A 22,976-nucleotide genomic window follows, 5' to 3' on the forward strand; every position below is an offset into this window, starting at 1 on the left:
CCCCGTGGGCTCTTGGGAAATGTAGTTCTCCCCGTTTCTCCGTTCCTTCCTGTCTTGCCGGAGAAGATCTGTCCGGGGTGATGGGAGTGGGACTCTCGCCGCACCGCGCGTTTCTTGCACTATAGTGAGTATTACCGAGCCGGGCCAGTGGACGTTGCCATTAGTGAGTTCTGCTCGTGGTTGTCTGGCGGGGAGGCGGAGGCGTCTTCTGCCTCGCTTCGCTTACAAGCCTCCTCGCCCTCCCGGCGCCCAGAGGCTGTGTCGTGTTGTGCAGCTGGGTGTTGGATTTCCAGATTTGGGACCGAGGTGTGTGCCTGGCGGGTTGTTGTTTTGCTCTTCTATGGTAAAACGGCCGTCGAGTTCCGCGCTGGTAGAGCATTTGCCTTCGACTGCTGGGTCGTGTGAATCGGCTGGATGACGCCCCGCGTCAGCCTAAGGTGGGTTGCTCCACAGCTTTCTCCATCATCGTTTCCATTTTCCATTTTTTGCCTTTTTTATTTTAACGAGGGAGTGAGAGGAAGGGGGGGCGGAGAAGGCGGAGGAAGACGGAAGGAGAGATACCTGAAATGTGTGGGTTGTTCAATACATACATACATAAATGTGGGTGCCATGAATAAGGTGGGGGCTGGCATTCCTGGTCTTCAAAAAAGACTGAAATGTTTTGCTGTTGCAAGATGAGTACCAGGTGGGAAATCTCTCCGGATGTTTGCTTGTCCATGTGTCAGCCCAGCCGCACCTGCATTTTACAGTACATACAGTACAGTATTGCAGAAATAAGTGGATCTATAGCTGTTCTGTGATCCTCTCTAAAAGCCTTGGAGCATGGCAGGAAAGTGTAACCTCTTCTTATTTTTAAAGGTTGCCTGTAGGATGCTACCTTTAGGTGGTGGGTAATGTGCTAGCGGCCTGCGAAAGTGATGAGTCACTCCTCTTCAGAAATGTGCATTGCCAGCCACCTTTCTCACATAAATCGGTGCATTGTAGATGGTTGTGTTTGCCATCTGTGATGATGAGAATGGGAACATGGGGTGGGTGACCCATTACACACAGACTTGGGGGGCACTGCTTTCATCTGAAACGGATAGTGCTGAAATCTAGAATTCTGCCTTCTAGGAGACCCAGTGATTTTCTCCTTTAAATTTGGAGGGGTCACCAGGATGGTCACCTCAGAAAGGATATTTATAGAAGAAGTGTAGTGTCTGTTTTCTTTACCTTTGATTTAGTGATTTAAGAACATTTCAGTGGCAACCATTGCTGTTAAGGTTAAGAACCAGATCCTCACATTTTCTTCAGACTGCATGAACCTCAGGTTCCATAGTATGGCATGTTTTCAGTGGTCCATTGCTAACATTCCATAACTGTACCGTCTCTCTTATTGTCTGGTCTCTCTCTGAAAGAGGAAGAAAGTTGAGGTAGCAGACAGAATAGAATCATGTGTCTCCATTTGTACATTTTTGAAGACTGAGTGTGCCACCTCACCTGACATGATGGATAGCAGATGTTATGGCTGTGCATCGAAGTTTACTGTCTTCAAGAAACAGGTATGGTTTTCTCCACTAATCGTCTTTGTCTTGAGAAAGGAGACCTTGAAGAATAGAACTTGGAACTATTATTCCAAAATGTTCCACTAGAACTCAGGCTTTCAATCGTTTGTGACAGGTGCGCTTGCTCAAATTTTAGTTATTTTAATGATGTGTCAGTTGTTTATTCATCTGTCATTAATTTACTAGATGTGGTAAGTCTTAAGCAAACCACTTGCTTTTGTCCCAATTTTCTGTTTTGTACAGCTGTAAAGTGTATAGGTGCTAAGATAGGCAGAGGGGGCTCTCTTGCTAGTTCCTCCACCCTCAGAAGTTTGGGGTGTGGTGTGAAGGGGTGAAAACGTTGTTTCTATGTTGGCTTTGCAAAGTAAGAATTAGGACTGATTAATACATTATGCTATTTTATACACCTTTTCAATACAGTATTGTATTGTTTAACTTTAATTTCGTTGTTTAAATATATAATAAAATGTTTTGTATACCACTTAGAGACTGTTCTTGTATTAAATGGAATATAAATATATAAAATAAAACAAATATCCAATATCTGTAAGGGTGCAAAACTGTGTACAGTAACATGGGAGTAAGCATCACTGTGGAAAATTTCTGAATGAGTAGGCATGCTCTGTGTAGTGTGCACTTAAAAATGTAAGGTGTGGGTGAAGCAAATTTACGTTTGGAATCTTGTATGTATAAAAAGAACATTCACCAGAGACCCAGGATTTTCTTTTGGTTATTGAGTTTGGTGGCAAAGGTCTGCAGCTACATAACATGTGGAATGGCTGAAATTAAGATTGATATCTTTGAGTACAGATTTAGTAAACAAAGGTTCATTTAATGCGTTTTATGGGAAGTATTTATGTTATGCTATTTATTTATTTAGAAAAAGTATAAGCAAAAACAACAACCCAGGTTCAGTCATAAACCAGTTAGTCATAAAGCATAACTAAATTTCACAAACCAGTTAAAAACAAATATGGATAAACCCATCATTAAAATCAAAGATAAAAGCAGAAAACATTTAAAACAAATATCACTAAACCATGTGTCCGGTTTGGCTTGCTGAAATACTGTTAGCAAACACTTTCTGCATTCACATAAATTATTTTGCTTTCATAAGGTAGAAAGTGATCAAAGAAGGCTATAATGTTTTGATGTGGAGGCATCCCCTTTGTGAACCCTTTCCAAGAAAAGGTCATTCAGACTTCTTGGAATCATTTGCAGCTGGTGTTAAGAGCACTTCCTTCCTTTTCCTCTTCCCTTCCTCTCTCAGTGTGGATGCAAGAAATGCGGGCGAGCGTTTTGCTCAGGCTGCCTGGGATTCAGTGCTGTCGTCCCCCACTGTGGAAACACTCAGCAGAAGGTCTGCAAGCAATGCCATGGGGAATTAACAAGGTAAGAAACCAGAGCTGTGGTTCTGATTGAGGGGTTCTCGCACTTTCCTTTTATGAAGGCAACACAGGACGTTTCCTGCAGGGACTTGCCACTCCAGCACTTCTACAAGCTAGGTGGGCATTCCCCACAACAATGAGGTCCATATGATGCTGCAAGGGTCTTTCTAGACTAAAGGAAGCTTTTCATGCTGTTTTTCAGCCTGAAAGCTGCATTCTCTCATAGGTAACTGGGCAGGGGCTGCATGCCTGCAAAGGAGGAGGGGGCAGAGGCAAAAGTAGTTGGCGCAACAGACGTGCCTCTTAACTCTGTACAGTAGGCTACATTCCAGCAATGCAAAAATCAGAAACTTCTACACCCCTCCCTGTCTCTCCATCTGTGCAAGCAAGCAGAATTATTCCAGTTGAGGGACATGTTCTATCCAGGCAAAAGCATTCACGGAGGAAATGGAGCATGGCCAGTGAGGGCTACATTTTCTCCCTGGGGCTGAGGTTCCTCACCTTTGGAGTGGACTTAGTGAAATCGCTGAGGTTTGTCAGAAAACTGGCATGTCAGACTGAAGTTTAGGCTGGGACCTTTCTCCTTCGCTTCTAGTTTTCTGTGTACTTTGATGTAAGATTGTTGCGGGGGTGCCTTCAGTCAGGCAATTCTTCAAATGCAAGCCAGAGATGAACAAACACCCTTGCCATCTCCCCTGTTGTTTTTGAGGCATAGGGTGAAATAGATTGGTGTTATACCCGGGACTTCTCATGGGGTCGAAGGCAAAGCAAGATGGGGTTCTGTCTGAGGGCATGTCCTGCCATGATTAAGAAGGGATTTATGTTCTGCCATTGTGACATTTCTCCTTTTGGTTTACAGTGGCTCACCTCAGTCAAATGCAGCTAAATGGTCTCCACCAGAGAACTATAAAAAGTGAGTTCTATCTACTGGTAATCTAATTATCTATCATCTATTAAATTTGTATACTGCTCTTCATCTGAAGATCACAGGATGATTCACAGTATAAAAATACAAAGTGAGAACACAAAATACATAGTAAAAACAAGAGCAAAAAACAAACCAATAACCCCACCCCACAAATGCATTTAAAAGGATGCCAAAGCCAAAGACCTGGTTAAAGAGAAATATTTTTGCCTAGTACCTAAATATATGTAATGAAGATGCCAGGCGAGCCTTCCTGGGGAGAGCATTTGCAAGCAAGGAGCCACTACAGGAAAGGCCTGTTCTTGTGTTGCCACCCTCTGGACATGTAGTGAAGGAGGCACACGAAGAAGGGCCTAAGATTATGACCACAGGGTCCACATTGGTTCATATGAGGAGAGGCGGACCTTGAGGTGTTGCGGTCCTGAGCCATTTAAGACTTTATACATCAAAAACAGCATTTTGAATTGGGCCCCAAAATTGTCAGCCAGTGCAGTTGGGTCAGGATTGGTGTAATATGCTCAAACCATCTTTCCCCAGTGGTCAACCAGCTGAAGTTTTTGAACCGTCTTCAGAGGCCTCCCTCTGCATTGCAGTAATCTAACCTAGAGGTTTCCAGAGCGTAGATGACTGAAGTTAGGCTAATCCTGTCCAGAAGGGGGAGCTGTGGATCCAGAAATAACCCAAGCTATGTACCTGCTCCTTTAGAGGAAGTGTAACCCCATAAAAAGCAGGCAACCTCCCATCCATCCAGGGAAGAGCCCACTAACAGTGCCTCAGTGTTACCTGGATTGAGCTTCAGTTCATTGGCTTTCATCCAGCTTGTGACCAAGGCAAGACATTGGTCCAGCTCTTCCACTGCCACACCTGCCGATGCGAATGAGAAGTGTGTCATCAGTATATTGCTGACAATGTACTGCAAAACTCCAGATAATCCTATTCAGTAGTTTCATGCAGATGTTAATTTATTATCATCATTAAAAGGTTTATACTGCCCTTCATCCACAAGTCCCAAGGCCGTTCACCACACAAAAATACAAGATATAAAACATCAAATACGTAATAAAAACAAGAACAAAAACAATCTAATAACTCCCTTCCCCTCACCCCCCTCACAACACATTTAAAAGGGTATCAAATGTTCTTCAGCCAAAGGCCTTGAAGAGAATTGTTTTCACCTGGCGCCTAAAGGTGTGTAATGAAGGCGCCAGCCGAACCTCCCTGGGGAGGGCATTCCACAAACAGGGAGACACTGGCCTTGTCTCTCTCCTGACAGATGTCATCATACAGGGCGACCAAAGCAATTTCTGTGCAAAACCAGGCATAAACCCCAACTGAAATAAATAGAGAAAATCAGTTTCCCCCAAGATCACCTGGATCTGGTACGCAAATAACAATCTTATTCTGTATCCTTGGTGTAAGTTGCAAACAAGGGTGTGTACTTTTGCTCATTTTACAGATCCAGGTCTTTGTTCTGAACTGCCACCATTAGCTCTAGGTTATAATCAGCCAACAGTAATGTTCTTGTTCTCTAGTTTGTGTCAGGATTCGAAGCCCTAATGTAAAGGGAAGTCAAAATTGTTTTCTCAACCTCATCTAGCACTGCTTTGCTGTTGTAATGGTAGTTCTTCTTTCTTATTGGAGTAGCTGTGATTTCCACCCATATGATGAGAGAAGGCAGTTTTCCATAGTCGCTGCATAACCTTCATCCAAAATTACCCGTTGCTTAGGACCGATTCACTCATGCCTATGTACTTCTTGATTGCTCAGCACTTGATTGCTCAGTTTTTCACATCTCTGGCTGAACATGTGAATGGGCTTGGGAAACAGGACTGCGTTTTACTTGGTGGGGTGATTCCATCTGTAGTGTTTGTTTTGTGCATGCAAGTAGTCAGCTGATGCTCCAATGATCAAATGGTGTGGGTGGGTGTGAACAAACCCCTAGAGAAGCACATGGAATATGATTTTAAAATTATTATTTCCCCTTTAAAAAAAACAAAACCCTGCTGTAACTCCTGGTTTCTCTTTCTGTAGGCGTGTAGCAGCCCTTGAAGCCAAGCAGAACCGGCCGCAGGGACTCCAGAAGGGTTTGTTGAAGTCCCAAAGCCAAGCAGGCTCCAGATATCAAGGTCTATCAAAAGAGGATCGAGCTCTAGCAGAGAGACTGGAGAGGCTCAAGAAGGAAACTAAACCCAGTAAGCTGTGTACTATTTTTGGAGTGATTCGCTCTTATCACCCCTGGAAAGCCTGCTTTAGACACAACATCAAACAGAATTAAATTAAATATCCCAACAAATAGATCTGCCACACACTGATCCAGTTTGCACATAATGCTACGCTAAACCATGGCTTAGTGTGAACACACTGGTTCCTGGAGAGGAGATTGTAGCCACTTTGCTCTTCCTCCGATCCTGCTGCAGTGCTGCGAACTAAGCCATGGTTTGTTGTACAAACCTGGCCTTTTGATTTGTTTTGCTTTGGACAAGCTGTAACCTAGGTTTGCTCTTGGTTTACAGCTCATGGTTTGCCTTGAGTAAAAATAGAACTTACTTTTCAGGCAGTACTTATGGAATTGCACAGTTAGTTGATATATTGCTATATGCTCTGGGTTGATGACCTCTGTGTGCATATACATCTTTGACGCTTCCTTTTGCTGGCCATTGTGCTCCTGGAAGCTGCTTTAGATACCTTCCAGTTGAAGGTGCTGAAGGGAAGGCACTAGAGACTAACAATGGTCTGAATTCAGCTCGCATCTGTGTGATACTTAGGCAGGGCTATGTATAATTAGTGTGTCCCTGGGATTGCTACACAAGGCAAGCATCTGACATTTGGTAGGCATTATAAATATTCTTGTGGGCAGTTGAAAGGAACTTCTATTCATTGTTTAGTTTCTGGTGATTGAGGTCTCTGAAGCAGCATTGCTTCATATGTGAACAGTGTCTGATGCAAACCTCAGACTGAATGGGAAGGCCCTCCAGTGGTCAGCAGGTGGAGTTTCTGTGTCCTGAATACCTCTTTGTCCTGCCTGCAGAGATAGCACACAATGCAACAATTGTTGTCTGTTACTTAAGCTTTATTCAGACAGCAGGATTTGGGGTTTGCAGGGCACTGAACGTGCGCAGGCTAGGGAATGATGCGGTGGGGGCGGAGAAGAGAAATGTTTTATTCCAATTTCACAGGTGGGTCTTGGTATCCTCTGGGTCTAGTCAATATGATGGCTGGAGCGGGGGTGGGGGTGGGGAAATACTTGCCTATCTGTTTTAATGCATGGCACGAAAGTTACAAAAGCCTCTTGGGCTCTCTTAGTAAAACAAGATTGTTCTTAATTGAACAGAGTCCATTCCATCTCAGGCTGAGATAGAGTCTAGGCTGGCAGCACTGAAAGATGACCCTGCAAGACCCATTCCATCAGCCCAGGAGATGGAAAACCGGCTGGCAGCCTTGCAGGGCAGAATGCTCCCCTCTCCAGCTCCAAAACCAGTAAGATCTCTCTCTCTATATATATTTATATACAGTGGTCCCTTAGTTTTAGAACAGCTTAGTTTATGAACAACTTGGATTAAGAACGCTGCAAACCCGGAAGTAGGTGTTTTGGTTTGTGAACTTTGCCTTGGAAGCAGAACATGTTTCGCTTCCTGTTGAGTGTGTTCCATTTGTAAATTTGAGTCCCATTCTATGGGAAAGCATGCCTTGGTTTAAGAACGCTTTGGTTTAAGAATGGACTTCTGGAACGGATAAAGTTCGTAAACCAAGGTACCACTATATATAATTTCCAAGGGATAAGGAACTGGTGGCCCTCAAGATGTTATTGAACTCCAGTTTCCATCAGCCCAAGACAGCATGGTAGTGAATAGGGATGCTGGGAATTGTAGTCCCAACAATATCTGGAGGGCCGCACGTTCCACTCTTTTCCAGATTCTGTTTCTAGCTGCCACATGAATATTGTCAAGGGACATGGGTGGCTTTGTGGTCTAACACCAACCTAATGTAATAACTATGAGATAGGCTATGTGGAGATTTGGCTAAGGCTACTGGTCTAAACCACTGAGCCTCTTGGTCGGCAGTTCGAATCCGCACGACGGGGTGAGCTCCCATTGCTCTGTCCCAGCTCCTACCAATCTAGAAGTTTGAAAGCACACCAGTGCAAGTAGATAAATAGATACCACTGCGGTGGGAAGGTAAACAGTGTTTCCGTGCATTCTGGTTTCTGTCACAGTGTTCCGTTGTGCCAGAAGCGGTTTACTCATGCTGGCCACATGGCTTGGAAAGCTGTCTGTGGACAAACACCAGCTCCCTCGGCCTGAAAGCGAGATGAGCGCCGCAACCCCATAGTCGCCTTTGACTGGACTTAACTGTCCAGGGGCCCTATACCTTTTTACCTATTATCATTCTCTTACTAATAGGGTTTTGAAGTTTTATGAAGTACAGAATCCACCAGAGACATTCTGGTACATACTAGTGTTTCAAGTTCTCAGCTGTGTTCGAAGGCTGAGAGAGAGAGCAGGTGTTGATTTTCACTGTGCTATCTCTGTCCAAGGCCGTTTGCCTCAGAGACAGGCTATATCTGTTGTCTGGCCCCCTGAAAATAAGATTGGGTATATTAGGTTGGTGTGAAAGAATAGAACTGTCCCTGGGCCCCTTGAGACATTTGGGAAGTTCTTTTAGTTTGGACCTCTGGCCTTCTTCCATTGATTGTATAACTTAGGTTTTCTCAAAGTGGTCAACATTGACCCTCTGGGGTTGATGGGACTGTGCAGGGGTGAATAAAGATCTGGGGGTCCAAAAGGGCCTGAGGTGGAAAAGGAATTTATAAGGTACAATGTGAAAAATAAATTTAATTACAAACTATTGAGCAAGGGCATGTTCAGAGAGCCAGTGAATGCCCTTGCCATTGAGGAACCTCTGTATTTAACAAGATGATTCCACATTGCAACAGGATTCTCAGACCATGCTCTTCTGTTCTTTTGCAAAAAAAAATGTATGTAAGTGCAGAGTTTCACTTGTAAAATACTATTTTTTACAGTGTTAAAAGACTAATTATAACACTCCTCAACCAAATATATAAAAACAAGCTGCCTTTGGGAAACTTCAGTGAGCCTTTAAAAAGCCTCACTTTTCTTCAGGGCTCTGCTTAGCTGCTTCCCAAGGCCACCCCTTTATTTCCTAAGAATTCAGGTAGAGGTCGATGGCAACTTTCTGAACTCATCTAGTGGTCAGTGAACTTGAAAATTTGGGAATTCCGATGTAACTTGTGCAATCCCTTTCTGTTTTTCTTTCTCTTGTTAGGTACACGAGGCCCCTAATGCCAGGACGCAAACTGAGCAGTCAGATGACCTGCTGAAGCAGATGTCTGAGGAAGTTGCCATTGATGAAAGCGGTGGCTCAGGAGTTACGCCACAAGGTCCCTGTCTTGTTTTAAATCTGCTCAGTCTCCCCCCCCCCCCAAGTTGATTTAAAACAGAGGAACAAGCAGATACACCTCAAGACCTCAAAGGGCACCACTGCTATAGATCAGTATATCCATTACAGTATAATCACTGGCTCAAGCACATCACCCAACATTTACTCCATGTTGCAGGTTCCGGTTAAATAATGTATGGTATATAAATGAAAACAAGGTTCTTTGAAATGTTTCCATATATAGTGGTACCTCGGGTTACATACGCTTCAGGTTACATACGCTTCAGGTTACAGACTCCGCTAACCCAGAAATAGTACCTTGGGTTAAGAACTTTGCTTCAGGATGAGAACAGAAATCGTGCTTCAGCGGCGCAGCAGCAGTGGGAGGCCCCATTAGCTAAAGGGGTGCTTCAGGTTAAGAACAGTTTCAGTTTAAGAACGGACCTCCCGAACGAATTAAGTACTTAACCTGAGGTACCACTGTATACATCTTTGTTTGCTATGGTCTCTTTAGTTACAGTTCGAGAGCAATATGAGTACTTTGATCAGAGTCATGGTGCACAGTGTCGTTCTTTGGCTGACATGTTTTTATTCATTTTACAGTGGTACCTTGGTTCTCGAACTTAATCCGAAACCATTCGCAAACCAAGGCACGGCTTCAGATTGGCTGCAGGAGCTTCCTGCACTTAAGTGGAAGCCACGCTGGACGTTCGGCTTCTGAAAAACATTAGCAAATCGGAACACTTACTTCTGGGGAGCCGATTTATTCGGAAACTAAGCCATTCAGGAACCAAGGTTCCACTGTATTTATTTCAAAAAAAAAATTATAAGCTACTCATTATAAAATATCAAGAGTTGGGTACAGAAAACCAAAAATAAACATAAAATATGCAGTAGCGATAATAGTTAAACATTTCAGTACAAGACCAGGAGATGATCAATGGTCAGTAATAAAACAAAAGTTAAGTATGCCTCTGAAAGAGACCACTCCTGATTCAGATGTTATAGAGCAAGAAAGCTAAGTGTCTTCATCTTACTGAAAGCATTGTGTTGCAGATCTCCTAATGACTACTCGCAATGGCTTCATTTAGGCATTAAATAGGAATGGGGAGAAAATAGTGCCCTAATAGCATAACTGTTAGGGGACCAAGTTTGCTTTCCGAAATTGACCCAGCTGATAGATACAGAACCACTGCAGAAGTGTGCCTCTAACCCTCAGAGGAAATCTTCAATAGTATCAAATCTCTCTTTCATAAATAACTCCTACAAAGATGGAGTTTAAATAAACCATATTTAAAAGTATACAGGGAGGTCTTACTTTTTATCATACCCACCAGAAATTTCTCCCCTCCTCCTATGTATATAGCAGGTGTGGGGACCCAGGGGCTGAATGTGGCCCTCCAGCCTTCTCTATCTGGCCCCCAGGACTCTCATGGAGCAGGAAGGGTCAGCATGTTGGGTTGGTGGTATGGAGCTGCCTCTCTGACACCAGTGTCCTCTGCAGAATGGTGGCAGCAGGGATAGGGTTCTAGCAGGCACACACTAGTGGGAATGCAGGCTTGACTCCACTGGTGCAGCCACACAACTGTGATGTCACCCTGCTCAACCCCCAGACCGACCCAGAAAGCAGCAGTGACACTACTGTCCAGAGGGCTCCATGCTGCCTGCTTCTGTTCTTCAGTGTTGTTGTTTTTCCCGTCCTTAAACTGTGTCTTCTACTTGCCTGGAAGGCAGAGTAGGTGGGAGGTGCAGAAACCTCTGGTTTTTGTGGGGCTAGAATGTATCTGCTGCGCAAAGGTGAAAGTCACATCGATTGTTCCGCCCATGTCTGCCTCTGGCCCAACCCTCTGCTGGCATTTGGACCTTGGGAGGTTCCCTGAGAGCAGAACTCTCTAGGCTGAAGGCAAACCTAACATTTAAAGAGAAATGGTAGCGGGTTATTTGCTGTTAATTTTCACTAGGTGGGGAGAATAATTATTCACGCCCTGCGGTGTGAACCTGGCCTGGCAATTTGCAGAGCAGATTCACATTCCAGAAATTCAAAATCTGCATCATCTTCCAGCCTCACCCCACTCTCTCTTTGTGCTTCAGGAGGGCTTTTCCTCTTTTATGGGTGTTTTTTTTCTTTGATTATTATTTTTTTAAAGTGCCACATGTAAATTTACGCTTATTTAACTTAGCAATTGCAAACGTATGAATAAATAGAAAGGTGGTGGAAGATCCTTGCTTTTCAGGCTTTAGAGGCTCTCATGAGATCTTGTAGGGCCTTGCAAGATCTCAAACAGCTGGGGGAGTTCCAGCGGTTGTTTTGACTTTGCATGATTTGGCCTTTGCACATGAACCCCCAGAATGTAACCCAAGTCAAGATCGACCAGTGTTACTAATTAATCACTATTTTTTAAAGAAAGCATTTTGAAAAATTAGTGCAAAACTATTCTGGGAGGGAGCAGAGCGTTTTTGATGTTGCAGGTGCCAGCCAACCGCACTATCCACAGCTGGGTTCTGCTGCAAACTAGCCAAACTCTTCCACTGCATCAGGCTACGGTTTTCCTGGGTACAGAAACTTACCATGAAAATTCGCTTTGAACACCAAACACTACTGGCATGAAAATATATCCTTCAGTGTTATATCTCCAAGTGTCTTGAACTTTAGCTGCATTTCCAGGAAGATCATCCCCATCATATCAGGCCTTCAAAAAGCCCCCAAAGGCTTTAATTGTTTTCCGTCATGTTGTCTTAAACAGAATTGCATGGGGTTGTTGAATCTTCAATACCCTTCTAGCTTTAGTGATTTATTGGGTCTTAGTTATTTTATTGGGATTGATGCAGCAGTGCCCAGTGGGACAATCCTGTATCATTGACCTGGCTTCTTGATACCGCACATTGCGAGTGGCTACTGAGAGGGGTGGCAAGGCAGCAGAGAGCTTGCCGCAGGGTAGGCACAGCAGCAGGAGTGTCATGTTGGCTCCAGCGCTTTGCCTGCATCACACCCAACTCTCTGCTGCCTCCCCATCCCCCAGCTTGGTAACTATCAGTGGTGCTTGACACTGGGAATGCAGCCTCACTGGCTGCTACCGATTGGATGGAGGAAAGTGGGTGGCACTGTGGTCTAAACCACTGAGCCTCTTGGGCTTGCTGGTCAGAATGTCAGTGGTTCGAATTCCCGCGATGGAGTGAGCTCCCATTGCTCTGTCCCAGCTACTGCCAACCTAGCATTTCGAAAGCACACCAGTGCAAGTAGATAAATAGGTACCGCTGCAGTGGGAAGGTAAATGGCATTTCCATGCGGTTTTGTTTCCATCACGGTGTTCCTTTGCACCAGAAGCGGTTTAGTCATGCTGGCCACATAAGAGTTTGGATTTGATATCCCGCCTTTCACTCCCCTTCAGGAGTCTCAAAGTGGCTAACAATCTCCTTTCCCTTCCTCCCCCACAACAAACACTCTGTGAGGTGAGTGGGGCTGAGAGACTTCAAAGAAGTGTGACTGGCCCAAGGTCACCCAGCAGCTGCATGTGGAGGAGCGGAGACGCGAACCCGGTTCCCCAGATTACGTGACTACCGCTCTTAACCACTACACCACACTGGCTGACCCGGAAAGCTGTCTGTGGACAAATGCTGGCTCCCTCAGCCTGAAAGCAAGATGAGTGCCGCAACCCCATAGTCGCCTTTGACTGGACTTAACCATCTAGGGGTCCTTTACCTTTGCCTTTACCGATCGGATGTGTTTTATTTGCTGGCTGCTGGTTCTTATTTGTTCTTGCTGTAATCACAATCCTTTTCATGGGGCGATAGACATCGCAGACTGAAATAGCATTGTTTTTATGGTGATGTGGGAGCCAGATAATAGATGTTCCGTCTGCCGCATTTGGTCTGGGAGGTTTGTGCTGCATGCATCATTTAAGGTTGCAGTCATCGTGCAATGGTCATATATTTCTGAATTAACCCTAAGTCTCTGCTTTTCCAGAAGTTAGGACCCAAACTTTAAATGACTTAAATCGAGCCGACAGCATTGGCGGCATTGATGATATGGATCCCAAACAGTTGGAGGAGGAGAAGAATAGATTGCTGGCATCGGCGGCGACTGAGCTGAGGGAAGACAACACCAGGCAGGAGAAGATTCTAGAAGTAGCCAAGCGATTGGCCGCACTAAAAGGCCAAGATCCTGAGAAAGGTGTGTAATGGGATATTAAAAGAAGCAGAAAAACAGGCACTCTGTTTCCTTAAGAGGAGTCGTTCTCAACAGGAGGAGACAGTGCCAGTCCTCTTGGGTCCTGCTTGCAGGCTTCTCCGTGGAATACAGTCAAATTTCGGTTGTCAAATGTAATCCGTTCCGAAAGACCGTTTGACTTCAGAAACGTTTGACAACCGAGGCTTAGCTTCTGATTGGTTGCAAGAGCTTCTTGCACTCAAGAGGAAGCCATGTCGGAAGTTTAATTTATGAAAAATGTTTGAAAACCGGAACATTTACTTCTAGGTTTTCAGCATTCAGGAGCCAAAACGTTCAAAAACGGAGCTGTTCAAGAACCGAGGTTTGACTGTATTTGGTTGGCCACTGTGAGAACAGGATGTGGGACTAGATGAGCCACTGGCCTGAACCAGCAGACCCTTCTTACGTCCTTACATTTTCTTTGTTGGCTAGTGGGAATATGCCTGACAAACAATTGTCGAAAAATATGTTTCCTAGTGCTGTGATTCTGGTTTTTTAAGGAACAAGTAATTGGTATCGGTGGATAGCTCGAAGCTAACTTGTAACAGAAACCCTTAGTTTCTTTCACAAGCGAAACTGCTTGAACAAAGCCTGATTTGCGTATAGACAGGCCTGTAGCAAAATTCAGTACTTAGCTGTGTTCTCTCCAGCCTTGGGCATTTGCCAGGGACCTGGTCTTCTCTCATATTTCTTCACCCCTGGGTGCCTAGCATTGCTCAGGAATTTGAAGAAACAAAAATATCAGTGCCATTTTGAAAGGTTTGGTCTTCCATTTTCCCTGAACCATAGATTAAAAACCTGCTCCTTGATCTCAGGAACCCCCATTCAAAATGTGATTTATGATACCTTAAGAGGTGTCCAAATGTGTATCAAACAGACAAATACCTTTGCAGAACATTATTATAATAAAATAAAATAAAATATACACACTATTCCTTCAAGTAGTCCCAAGTGTTAGAAAATATTGCAGCCTGTGCAACTGGGTCAGCTGCACAGTAGCTTCATGTTCCCTCTGTAATCAATAACTGCATTCTCACATTGACTGCTAGGGTTCCCATCTAACTGAAGGAAATACAATCCTTGGCCTAATCTTTTGCCTTTGATATAACCTTGATATGCAAGAGTGAGTGTGTGGAACTTTTCCACCTAAAAAGTATCCGCTGCTAATCCTGCAAACAAAGCTGCTGTCAAAGTGACCTCTCATCCATTAGCAGCTCCATTTGCCACAGCTAGAGTTAGCCTTGCCTACACTGATGATGGGAGAAGGAGGATCCTGGATGTCTTTAGAAATCCTACTGACTGGAACCAAAAGTAACATGTTTCTCCTGGGACTCTACCATAAAGAATGATCAGCCTAGAGAGCCTGGGCTGAACAAGAAGGAAGGACTGGCTGCTAGAGAAACAAGGCCACAAAAGGAAGAGGGCGGATTGCTAGCTTCCTTGAGCCCAAAGGCAGCAAATTAATAATAATAATAATAATAATAATAATAATAATAATAATTTATTTTTACCCCGCCCATCTGGCTGGGTTTCCCCAGCCACTCTGGGCGGCTTCCAACAAAGATTAAAAATACATTAAAATGTCACACACTGAAAACTTCCCTCAACAGGGCTGCCTTCAGATGTCTTCTGAATGTCAAGTAGTTGTTTATCTCTTTGACATCTGATGGGAGGGTGTTCCACAGGGCGGGTGCCACTACCAAGAAGGCCCTCTGCCTGGTTCCCTGAAGCTTCGCTTCTCGCAGTGAGGGAACTGCCAGAAGGCCCTCAGCGCTGGACCTCAGCGTCCGGGCAGAATGATGGGGGTGGAGACGCTCCTTCAGGTATACTGTGCCATCTGATGATGGAATGGAAGTGACCAGGGAACAGCCTTTATTCTTCTAAGAATACACCCGTCGGGGGTGTATTAGTGGTACATGCTATCACGTGGTCCTTTATTCTCTCTCCAGCTTTACAGGGACTAGAAATACACTAAAGAATGTGAGCCAAAATAAAAACCCATCTTCCCATAGGGAGGGCAAATCTGCAAAGGAGGGCAAGAAACATAAGATGATGATGGGCCGTCTTGATGAATTGCATCTTTAGCTCCTCAGTTTCCTCTTCTTTCTCTTGCAGTGACTTTGGATGACTACAGATTCCCCAATAGTGATGAAGAAATAGAAGAAGAAGAAGCCATTCAGAGAGTTTTGAAACAGGTCCATAGTAATTGGAATTGAGTTTTGCATTTGTTAAGCCTCTTGTTTTTGCCTTGCTGCAAAGACAAGATTTCTGCTATGCCCAGCTTCTTATCTTTGCTGTAAATCCATCCTCAGAGTGTGCTCCTAATGGTTTTCCCAAATTAGTCCATAAGCCTTGTAGAGTACTATGTAGAGCTTTCACTCGATTAAAGAAATTGTGTAATGCAGTTCCTGTGCGCGTCAGCTTAGAGTTAAAATGAAACTTACTCCCATTAAAATATGTGTACAACAGCCACTGTAGTCAATTAACTGTAGGAGTTGTGTAGTACAATCTGTAAACTCATTTATAGGTTGCCTTTTGGGGTATAGCCCATCCAAGGCAGCTTACAGCATCATAAAAAGCAATACCATCTAAAACTCACAATGGCAGTAGTTCAGCAATTGGATGCATGTTTAAGCATTCTGTAATCAGTGGGCTCTTCCTGGAGGCTCACAATATCAGAGAAACAAGGGGAGGGAAATAGGAAGTACGTAGTAAGATGAACAAATATTTGCTATTCAGTGGAAGCAATGAAAGAATGATGAAACGAAGATAGATGTAAGAAAAATAATAAAAATCAAAGCTGTCATGCTTGAGACTTTTGAAAAGGGTTTTGAGAGACAGAAAGACAAGCCATGCAAATGTCTGAAGGGAAGGGCATCCATATTATTGATTTTGTTACATAATTTTTAGCCAGAGGAGCTACCCGCAACAACCTGTGAGGTAGGTTAGAGATATTAATTAGCTGAGTAGGAATTTGTACCCAGGTGCTCTCTGAGTATTTAATGACTAGATTTTTGGTCATAAATGCCCTTTGTAAAGCTTCTTTCTTTCCTGCCCAATAGTTAATCTGGTGGCTGCATGTTTGTTTACTAAACCAAAGATTAAGGAAGTAGTAGAAGAAAGACGCTTCTGAGAGGAAGGTTTGTGTGAAGAAAAGTCTTTTGTTTCAACTGCTGTTGTTTCTGCCATCAGCTTACTGAGGAGGCGGCTCTGGATGAAGCAAGCGGCTTCAATATTTCTCCAGATCGATCCACCCAACCAGCGACCGCCCAACAGAAACCAGCCAGGAAACCTGATCAAGTAAGCAGCCAATTCAATCCTATATGCAGTGCTTTTTTTCTAAAAAATGTTTAGGGGTACTCTCATTTTTTGTCAAGAAAATCACCATTTTGTAGTTCAAATCGAGAAAAATAAATACAGTAAATGGACAAAAATACATGTTTAGGGGCAGTGCTTTTTTCTAAAAAAATGTTTAGGGGTACTCTCATTTTGACTCAAGAAAATCAATGTTTTATAGTTCAAATCAGGAAAAATAAATACAGTAAATGGACAAAAGTATAAAGATTCACAAAATGTTTAGGGGTATGTGTACCCCTGCGTACCCCCAGGAAAAAAGCACTGCCTATATGTGTGGCATTCTCTGACTTTGCTGTGCTCAGTGCAGTGTCAGGCTGATCCCAGCAAGGCCCTTTTTAGTTTAGGTGTCATCCCATCGTGCTAAAAAGCACCTAAACAGGAACAATAACAAAATGCCCATGGGCCGAATGGTTAAGCTGAGAAGCAAAAGACAAAATGACTCCTCGAAGGCCTGCTAATTCTGAGCCACACTCTGTGTCCTAGTTCTGCGTTATGCCAAACAATTCAAAGCCCTCCAGCTGTAGGCAAAATTGATAGGTGTCCTCTTCTAGAACAATAGGTTTTGATGTCCATGTGAGCAAGAAGAGATGCCCGAAGTTGTGTGTGCACTTTAAAGTAAATAGCAATCAAGCATGACTGGTGCTGATGTGGGACATAATAAACAGTTCTTCCACATGCTTCCTCTGTGACTTTACAAAACTCACGTCAAGGCCTCATCGCTTCAGATGGGCCCTTCCTGTACCAAGCAAAAGCGGTCGTTCCTTTATTGCTTGGGCTGTTCTGCATTGTCTTCAGGTGTCCAATATTGTGCAGGGTTAGAAGTGTATTCTAGGGCCTGCAGCAGAGTTATTTTATTTTATTTTATGAGTTTCTTGTCCTTGTGGCTGTAAGATATTAATACTTGGCATTTATGCAGACATTTAAGGTGTCTCAAGCGCTTCATGTATATTCCCCATATATTCCTTAAAACAGCCCTGTAACATGGGGTAACACCACAAGCATTGTGTTGTACATGGTGGTGAGAAGGAGGGTATGTAGGCCTAGAATGAAAGAAGGACTGTCTCAGGTAAGATGAGGCCTGAAGCAGGAATTGATGGTTCATATTAATAACACAGTGGTTATGTCAAATTTCCAAAAAAAAAGAATGTGTATATATGTAGGTGTGTGTATAGCATATATTTAAAATGCTGTGGTCCTCAGGGGACAGAGTCCTGCGCCCTGTCTAGTTCAGTTTCTAACCTGCTGGCCTCCAGTCTTAGAATAATAAAGGTGGGACCTTGGTGGTCATGCAGTCCAACCCACGGCTGAGTGTGGGATCTACGATCCAGGAAACAACTACAGCATCCCTCCTATGTGACTGCCAATCACATCTTTCCTCTTACACTCATGTGGCTTCCTGGCCCCCCAAAAAAACAAATAATGCATAGGCAAGGGGTGTGTTTGTTTTTCATTTTAAAAAACTAGAATTTTTTTAAAAACACTGAAATGAGAACATTGCATAATATATGTAGAAATATTGCACTGATTTAGATAAGTGGGTTTGGGTTTTTCATTGGTGCAAAGTTGTAGTGGGAGGAATTTTGCAGAATGCAAACAGTGAAGGCAATGTCATGCAGCTCCCCATTCACACCAGAAGGTACTCTTGGAGTTTCTGCTGCAACATCTATGCATATTACCCTTTCCCTTTAGGGAAAAGCTCCAGCGGTTGCTAAACCTCTCGTCTTACCGGACAGCGACGAAGAAGAGCTGCCCTGGTGCTGCATCTGCAACGAGGATGCTGTCCTGCGCTGCCATGCCTGTGATGACGACCTCTACTGCCAGCGATGCTTCCGGTAATGGCAAGAACCTCGGGGCGGAGGGTGGAAATCCCAGCATTCCATGCAGCTTGTGTAGCGTGATCGTGTGCTGCATGTTTTTTTTAGAGTGTGCAGGAAGAACTGTGTGCCAAAAAGGCTGAAACAAAGCACCTGAGTTGCAAGGGCCCCACGGCAGAAAGTAGTTAGCACTGAACGTGCAATCCCCATGACTTGGGCCTAAGGGGAGGGGACTGTCCCACTTCCTTTATCCTGCTGCAACTTCCTGCTTTCCCTAAAAAGGTTGGAGGAATCATCTGGGCCAGGAGTTGAGGGCTGTTTTCGGAGAGGGAAATTGGTGGAAAATCTACGCTTGCCTCAGCAGCAGTGCCTCCTGCAACGACCACACAACTGGTGTCGGGCCTAAAGGCAGCTTTTCTCAGGCCCAGACCATGACCACATTCACACTGTTTATTTAAAACACTATGTTGCCACTTTAAACACGGCTTACGCCAGAGAAGCTGTAGTTTATGAAGGGTGCTGAAAGTTGTTAGGAGACCCCGCTGTTCCCTCACAGAGATATAATTCCTACAGTTCCTTGGGAAGAGGGATTGATGGGTAAACCACTTGGAACCGTAGCTCCATGAGGGAAACAGGGGTCTCCTAACAACTCAGCACTACAGGATTTCTTTGAGTGGGGAGCCATGGCTTTCTAAAGTGGTCACATGAGTTTGTGTATATTGCCTTTTCTTAAATAGTTACAGGCTTGGGGGAAGCCTGGTTCTTACTGCAAAGGCAGAGCCTGGGGAGAAGTTCTCTTCATATTCACATCCCACAGCTGGAATGGAGATCAAGCCCTCTGTGCTGCTGAGAGCCTCAGATAAAAAGTCCTCATTGGTATCAGTGGGAACTTATTTTTCTAGCTGCATTTGAGGAAGGGAAGGAATCTCCATTCCAATCCAAGTGGGAGAGTGAAGAGAGAAGCTTCCCCTCTCTATGAGCTGTATTTACATTAAGAACCGGGAACTCTCATGCCTGCAATTATTTAAGGGGAAATAGGTAGCTCTATCTGCGTACCTAAGTGAACATGTGGTTTGGTCCAAAGTTCAAGTCCACCACTTGGCTTATAATATACCCCACTGGCTCTCTGCAGATCTCTTCTTGTAGGGCAGGGAGGGAGAAATTTGTCATTCAGACTATGGTGCCGAAGCTTAAAACACTCCACAGTGTGTGAGCACATCCATAAAACAGAGTAATTTATTTGCAGGTGATGACCGTGATGTGTACTCACATAGTTCTGGTTCCTTCCATTGAGCTTGTGCAAGATAATCCTGCCGGTGGATTGGGCCCTTCTCTGCTCCTTTCTGTGGCTCACAATCCTACAGAGAAGGCATCCCCACCCCTGTAGTGCAGTTTCAGAGTTGGATCTGAAGGAATGGCTGGAGGCGTCCTGTTTGCCAGCCGTGCCCAGTAACCTAAATTTTCATACTAGTAATTTATAGACTTCTGACTATGCCTGCAAAACCCTCACTGGAGGTTCTTGTGATCTCCTCTTACCTCCATGAATGAGTGAGAGTCGCCATCACTTCTGCAGGATATTCTGGTTGGCATGACAGTAGACTCTTAGTAAACACTGCCTGCACTTCCTGTTTTGGTTTTCAGGGAAAGCCATGATGAATTTGATCGGAGGGAGCACCGAACGTCTAGCTATTGTCGTCCTCGAAAGCAAAAATGAGCCTATGGAGCGTGAGAAGAAAAGGGGAGGAAGGTGAAATGGAAGGGGATAAAAGAGAAGATGCCCACAAAGGTTTGCTATTTCAGCAAAAGCTGGCAGACTCTGAAAGGCAGCTCTGTGTCACTGAGAAGCTTGGAGGGCAAATGGTTGTGCCCAGCAAAATCAAGACAGCCACTGTGGAGCTCGTAGTACGCTGAAGGTGGTTTGCCATGTGAGTAAGCTGTTAATTCAGTGAGAATGAAGACTGGCATGCTTGAAAAGGTGGGTTATTTTGCAGAGATTTGCCATTGACCTGGATGAGATGTTCATAGGAAATATTGCAAAGATAATAAATTATATGAAGAGAAGTTTGTGGTGATTTTTCTCCCCCCCCCGTAGATGTCCACTGTTGCTTTCTACAATCTGAGAACTCATCTCAAGGTCTCTTAAAACTACACCGTCCTTAATGCAAGCAGTAGTGTTGCCTCAACAGCAAAGTTCTTCACAAAAATGGAACCAGTTTTATAGTAAATTCCAAGTAGGCTTGGATCATAACCAAGGCCTTTCCTCTGAAATCAGGAAAACATTCAATTCCTATCTTTCCATTCTCTTTGGTCAGTTTTCCCCCTTACAAAAGGAACTAGATTTAGGTTTCATATGTCTTGTTTTTAATTACTAAATTTTCAGAATAGCATCCTTTTTGTTCTCGCTTCACAATAGCGAATTCCAAAACCATTATGAGGTGAATGCTTTTAGTAAGTCAACCTGAGTGTGCTAAACGGACATGTATTGGCGTTGCACCAAAGTCCCTTGAAATGCACAACAGCAGATTCTAGAAATGGAACCCCGTTTCTCAGTTCTGTGTTCATTCATAGGCAAAACACATGGATTTATTGACCACTTCACCCCTTACATTGCTTCTTTTAGAAGTGGCTTGGGGGGAGGGGCAGGGCAGAGATTGTGGGAAGGCTGGTGAAGTGCAAAGGCATGGGACCCAATCCAGCACTCCTGCCAGTATGTTTGTACTGTGCTGACTTACCCTCCACTCTGCATGTTGTCCCTTTCTCTCATTGTAAGCAACAGTGAGACACACACACACACATTGCAAAACTAGCATTATGGCTCCACTCCATCCAGCAAACTGCTTCTGACTACTTTTATGCTTCAAGTGTATGCTATTTTATCTTCTCTGTGCTAGGTTTTGCTAGAACTATCCCTTCTGGAGAGTGTGGCAGACAGAGGTTTGCCCACTGTATTTTTATTCGTTCCGGTCACACTTCCCTTGTATCAGAGCATATCACACCCCTACAAGGAACTGGGGGAGGGGGAGGAGGCAGGCTGGTGCAGCCAGTCACTTCATCTGCCCTGCTTGTCCTAGTCAGCCATGTTGTAGGGTTTGCCGAAGACGTTTTGGCATCTGAAGTGAAAAATCCAAGTGGTGAGGTAAATGAAATTATAAACAATGGGGTTGCATCCAATGAAGTCATCCTGCAAGGACTTTTGCAGTGGAACTTCCCCTCCCTCTCATTTCCCCATGTCGCAGTAATAATAATATAATAATTTATTATTTATATCCTGCCCATCTGGCTGGGTTTCCCCAGCCACTCTGGGCAGCTTCCAACAAAATATTAAAAACACTGTAAAACACCAGTCATTAAAAACTTCCCTAAACAGGGCTGCCTTCAGATGTCTTCTAAAAGTCAGATAGTTGTTTATTTCCTTGACATCTGATGGGAGGGCGTTCCACAGGGCGGGTGCCACTACAGAGAAGGCCCTCTGCCTGGTTCCCTGTAACTTCGCTTCTTGCAGTGAGGGAACTGCCAGCATTGGCAAACCCCCAGAACAGGAGAGAAAAGGGAAGTTCCATTGTGGAAGTCCTTTTGTGAACGGGATGGCGCCACTGGATGCGAAGCAATGTTCTTCATTGGCTCTTACTGGTGTCCAGATCTTCTGCTTTCCTCTAACTCAAGGAAATGGCATTCTCGGACATGTGAACCAAGGTGACTGAAGGACTCTGCATGTCTGAACTGAAGGCGGTAAAAACATTTCGAGAATTCATAGCTGGGTGGGCATGGGTTCCTGATGCATCTCTCCTCTAAACAATTTAAATAGCCAGAGGAGGTTGGGCATAAAGCTGTGTTCTGTAGCAGCTGGTTTGCAATTGCAACACACTCTTGGGTGGATTGGTGGCCTTTTCTGCGTGTTTCCATCTAGGGTGAACAGAAGGGCAGTCTACCTGGGAAGCCAGGCACTTGGCAGGAGTCTGGATGGGCAGGTGTGAGCTGACAAAGAAGCACATACAGACCATTTCCTTTCAGTGTGAATGGTGGTAATTACTCTGAATAGAGCAAGTAATACCCGGACAATGACTAGTGCTAGAGTAACATGCCCATCATCGGATCTGGACACCTCCCAAAGAGAAAACAAATAGTGTTTTAACAGGAAGATGGGTTGAAATAAACTGAAGCACTTTAGCATAACCCCCCCCCAATGCTCAGATGTATGGCTTGTATCCACCAGGATTTGTGCATTCAGTAATTTGTGATGGACTGCCCCACTCAGAGGTCTGTGGCTGCAGAGGCTTGAATGTCATGATTTCCCCTAAAAAGCACCAGCATCCCATATTAGCATTATGTCCACAGTGAAGCAGA

The 22,976-nt window shown here is 44.3% G+C and overlaps 1 protein-coding gene across 5 annotated transcripts; it reads left to right on the forward strand.

Annotated features, from left to right (window-relative positions):
• The first annotated feature begins 26 nt into the window (after positions 1–26).
• Positions 27–20,693, forward strand: ZFYVE19 (zinc finger FYVE-type containing 19). Of its 5 annotated transcripts, none has more exons than XM_053382576.1 (12): positions 27–124; positions 1,398–1,541; positions 2,815–2,936; positions 3,792–3,845; positions 5,889–6,049; positions 7,189–7,334; positions 9,141–9,255; positions 13,219–13,425; positions 15,577–15,656; positions 16,654–16,761; positions 18,508–18,650; positions 20,274–20,693. In XM_053382576.1, the coding sequence occupies exons 2-12, from the start codon at positions 1,485–1,487 to the stop codon at positions 20,344–20,346; spliced, it is 1,266 nt and encodes a 421-aa protein (XP_053238551.1). In that variant the 5' UTR covers positions 27–124; positions 1,398–1,484; the 3' UTR covers positions 20,347–20,693. The 5 variants fall into 5 exon arrangements, with proteins under 5 accessions (XP_053238551.1, XP_053238567.1, XP_053238541.1 ...); XM_053382592.1 differs by having other exon boundaries at positions 50–124; positions 1,461–1,541; XM_053382566.1 differs by lacking the exon at positions 27–124 and adding an exon at positions 131–437.
• The last annotated feature ends 2,283 nt before the right edge of the window (positions 20,694–22,976 follow it).

This window comes from Podarcis raffonei, chromosome 1 (genome assembly GCF_027172205.1).
Source record: "Podarcis raffonei isolate rPodRaf1 chromosome 1, rPodRaf1.pri, whole genome shotgun sequence".
Classification (NCBI taxonomy): Eukaryota; Metazoa; Chordata; class Lepidosauria; order Squamata; family Lacertidae; genus Podarcis; species Podarcis raffonei.

Bases quoted from the DNA above. Each gene is read 5' to 3' on its own strand.
- ZFYVE19 (XM_053382576.1), top strand. From the start codon at position 1,485: ATGATGGATAGCAGATGTTATGGCTGTGCATCGAAGTTTACTGTCTTC. The intron at 6,050-7,188 runs GTAAGCTGTGTA...TTAATTGAACAG, and splicing joins CAAGAAGGAAACTAAACCCA to AGTCCATTCCATCTCAGGCT. The intron at 13,426-15,576 runs GTGTGTAATGGG...TTTCTCTTGCAG, and splicing joins AGGCCAAGATCCTGAGAAAG to TGACTTTGGATGACTACAGA.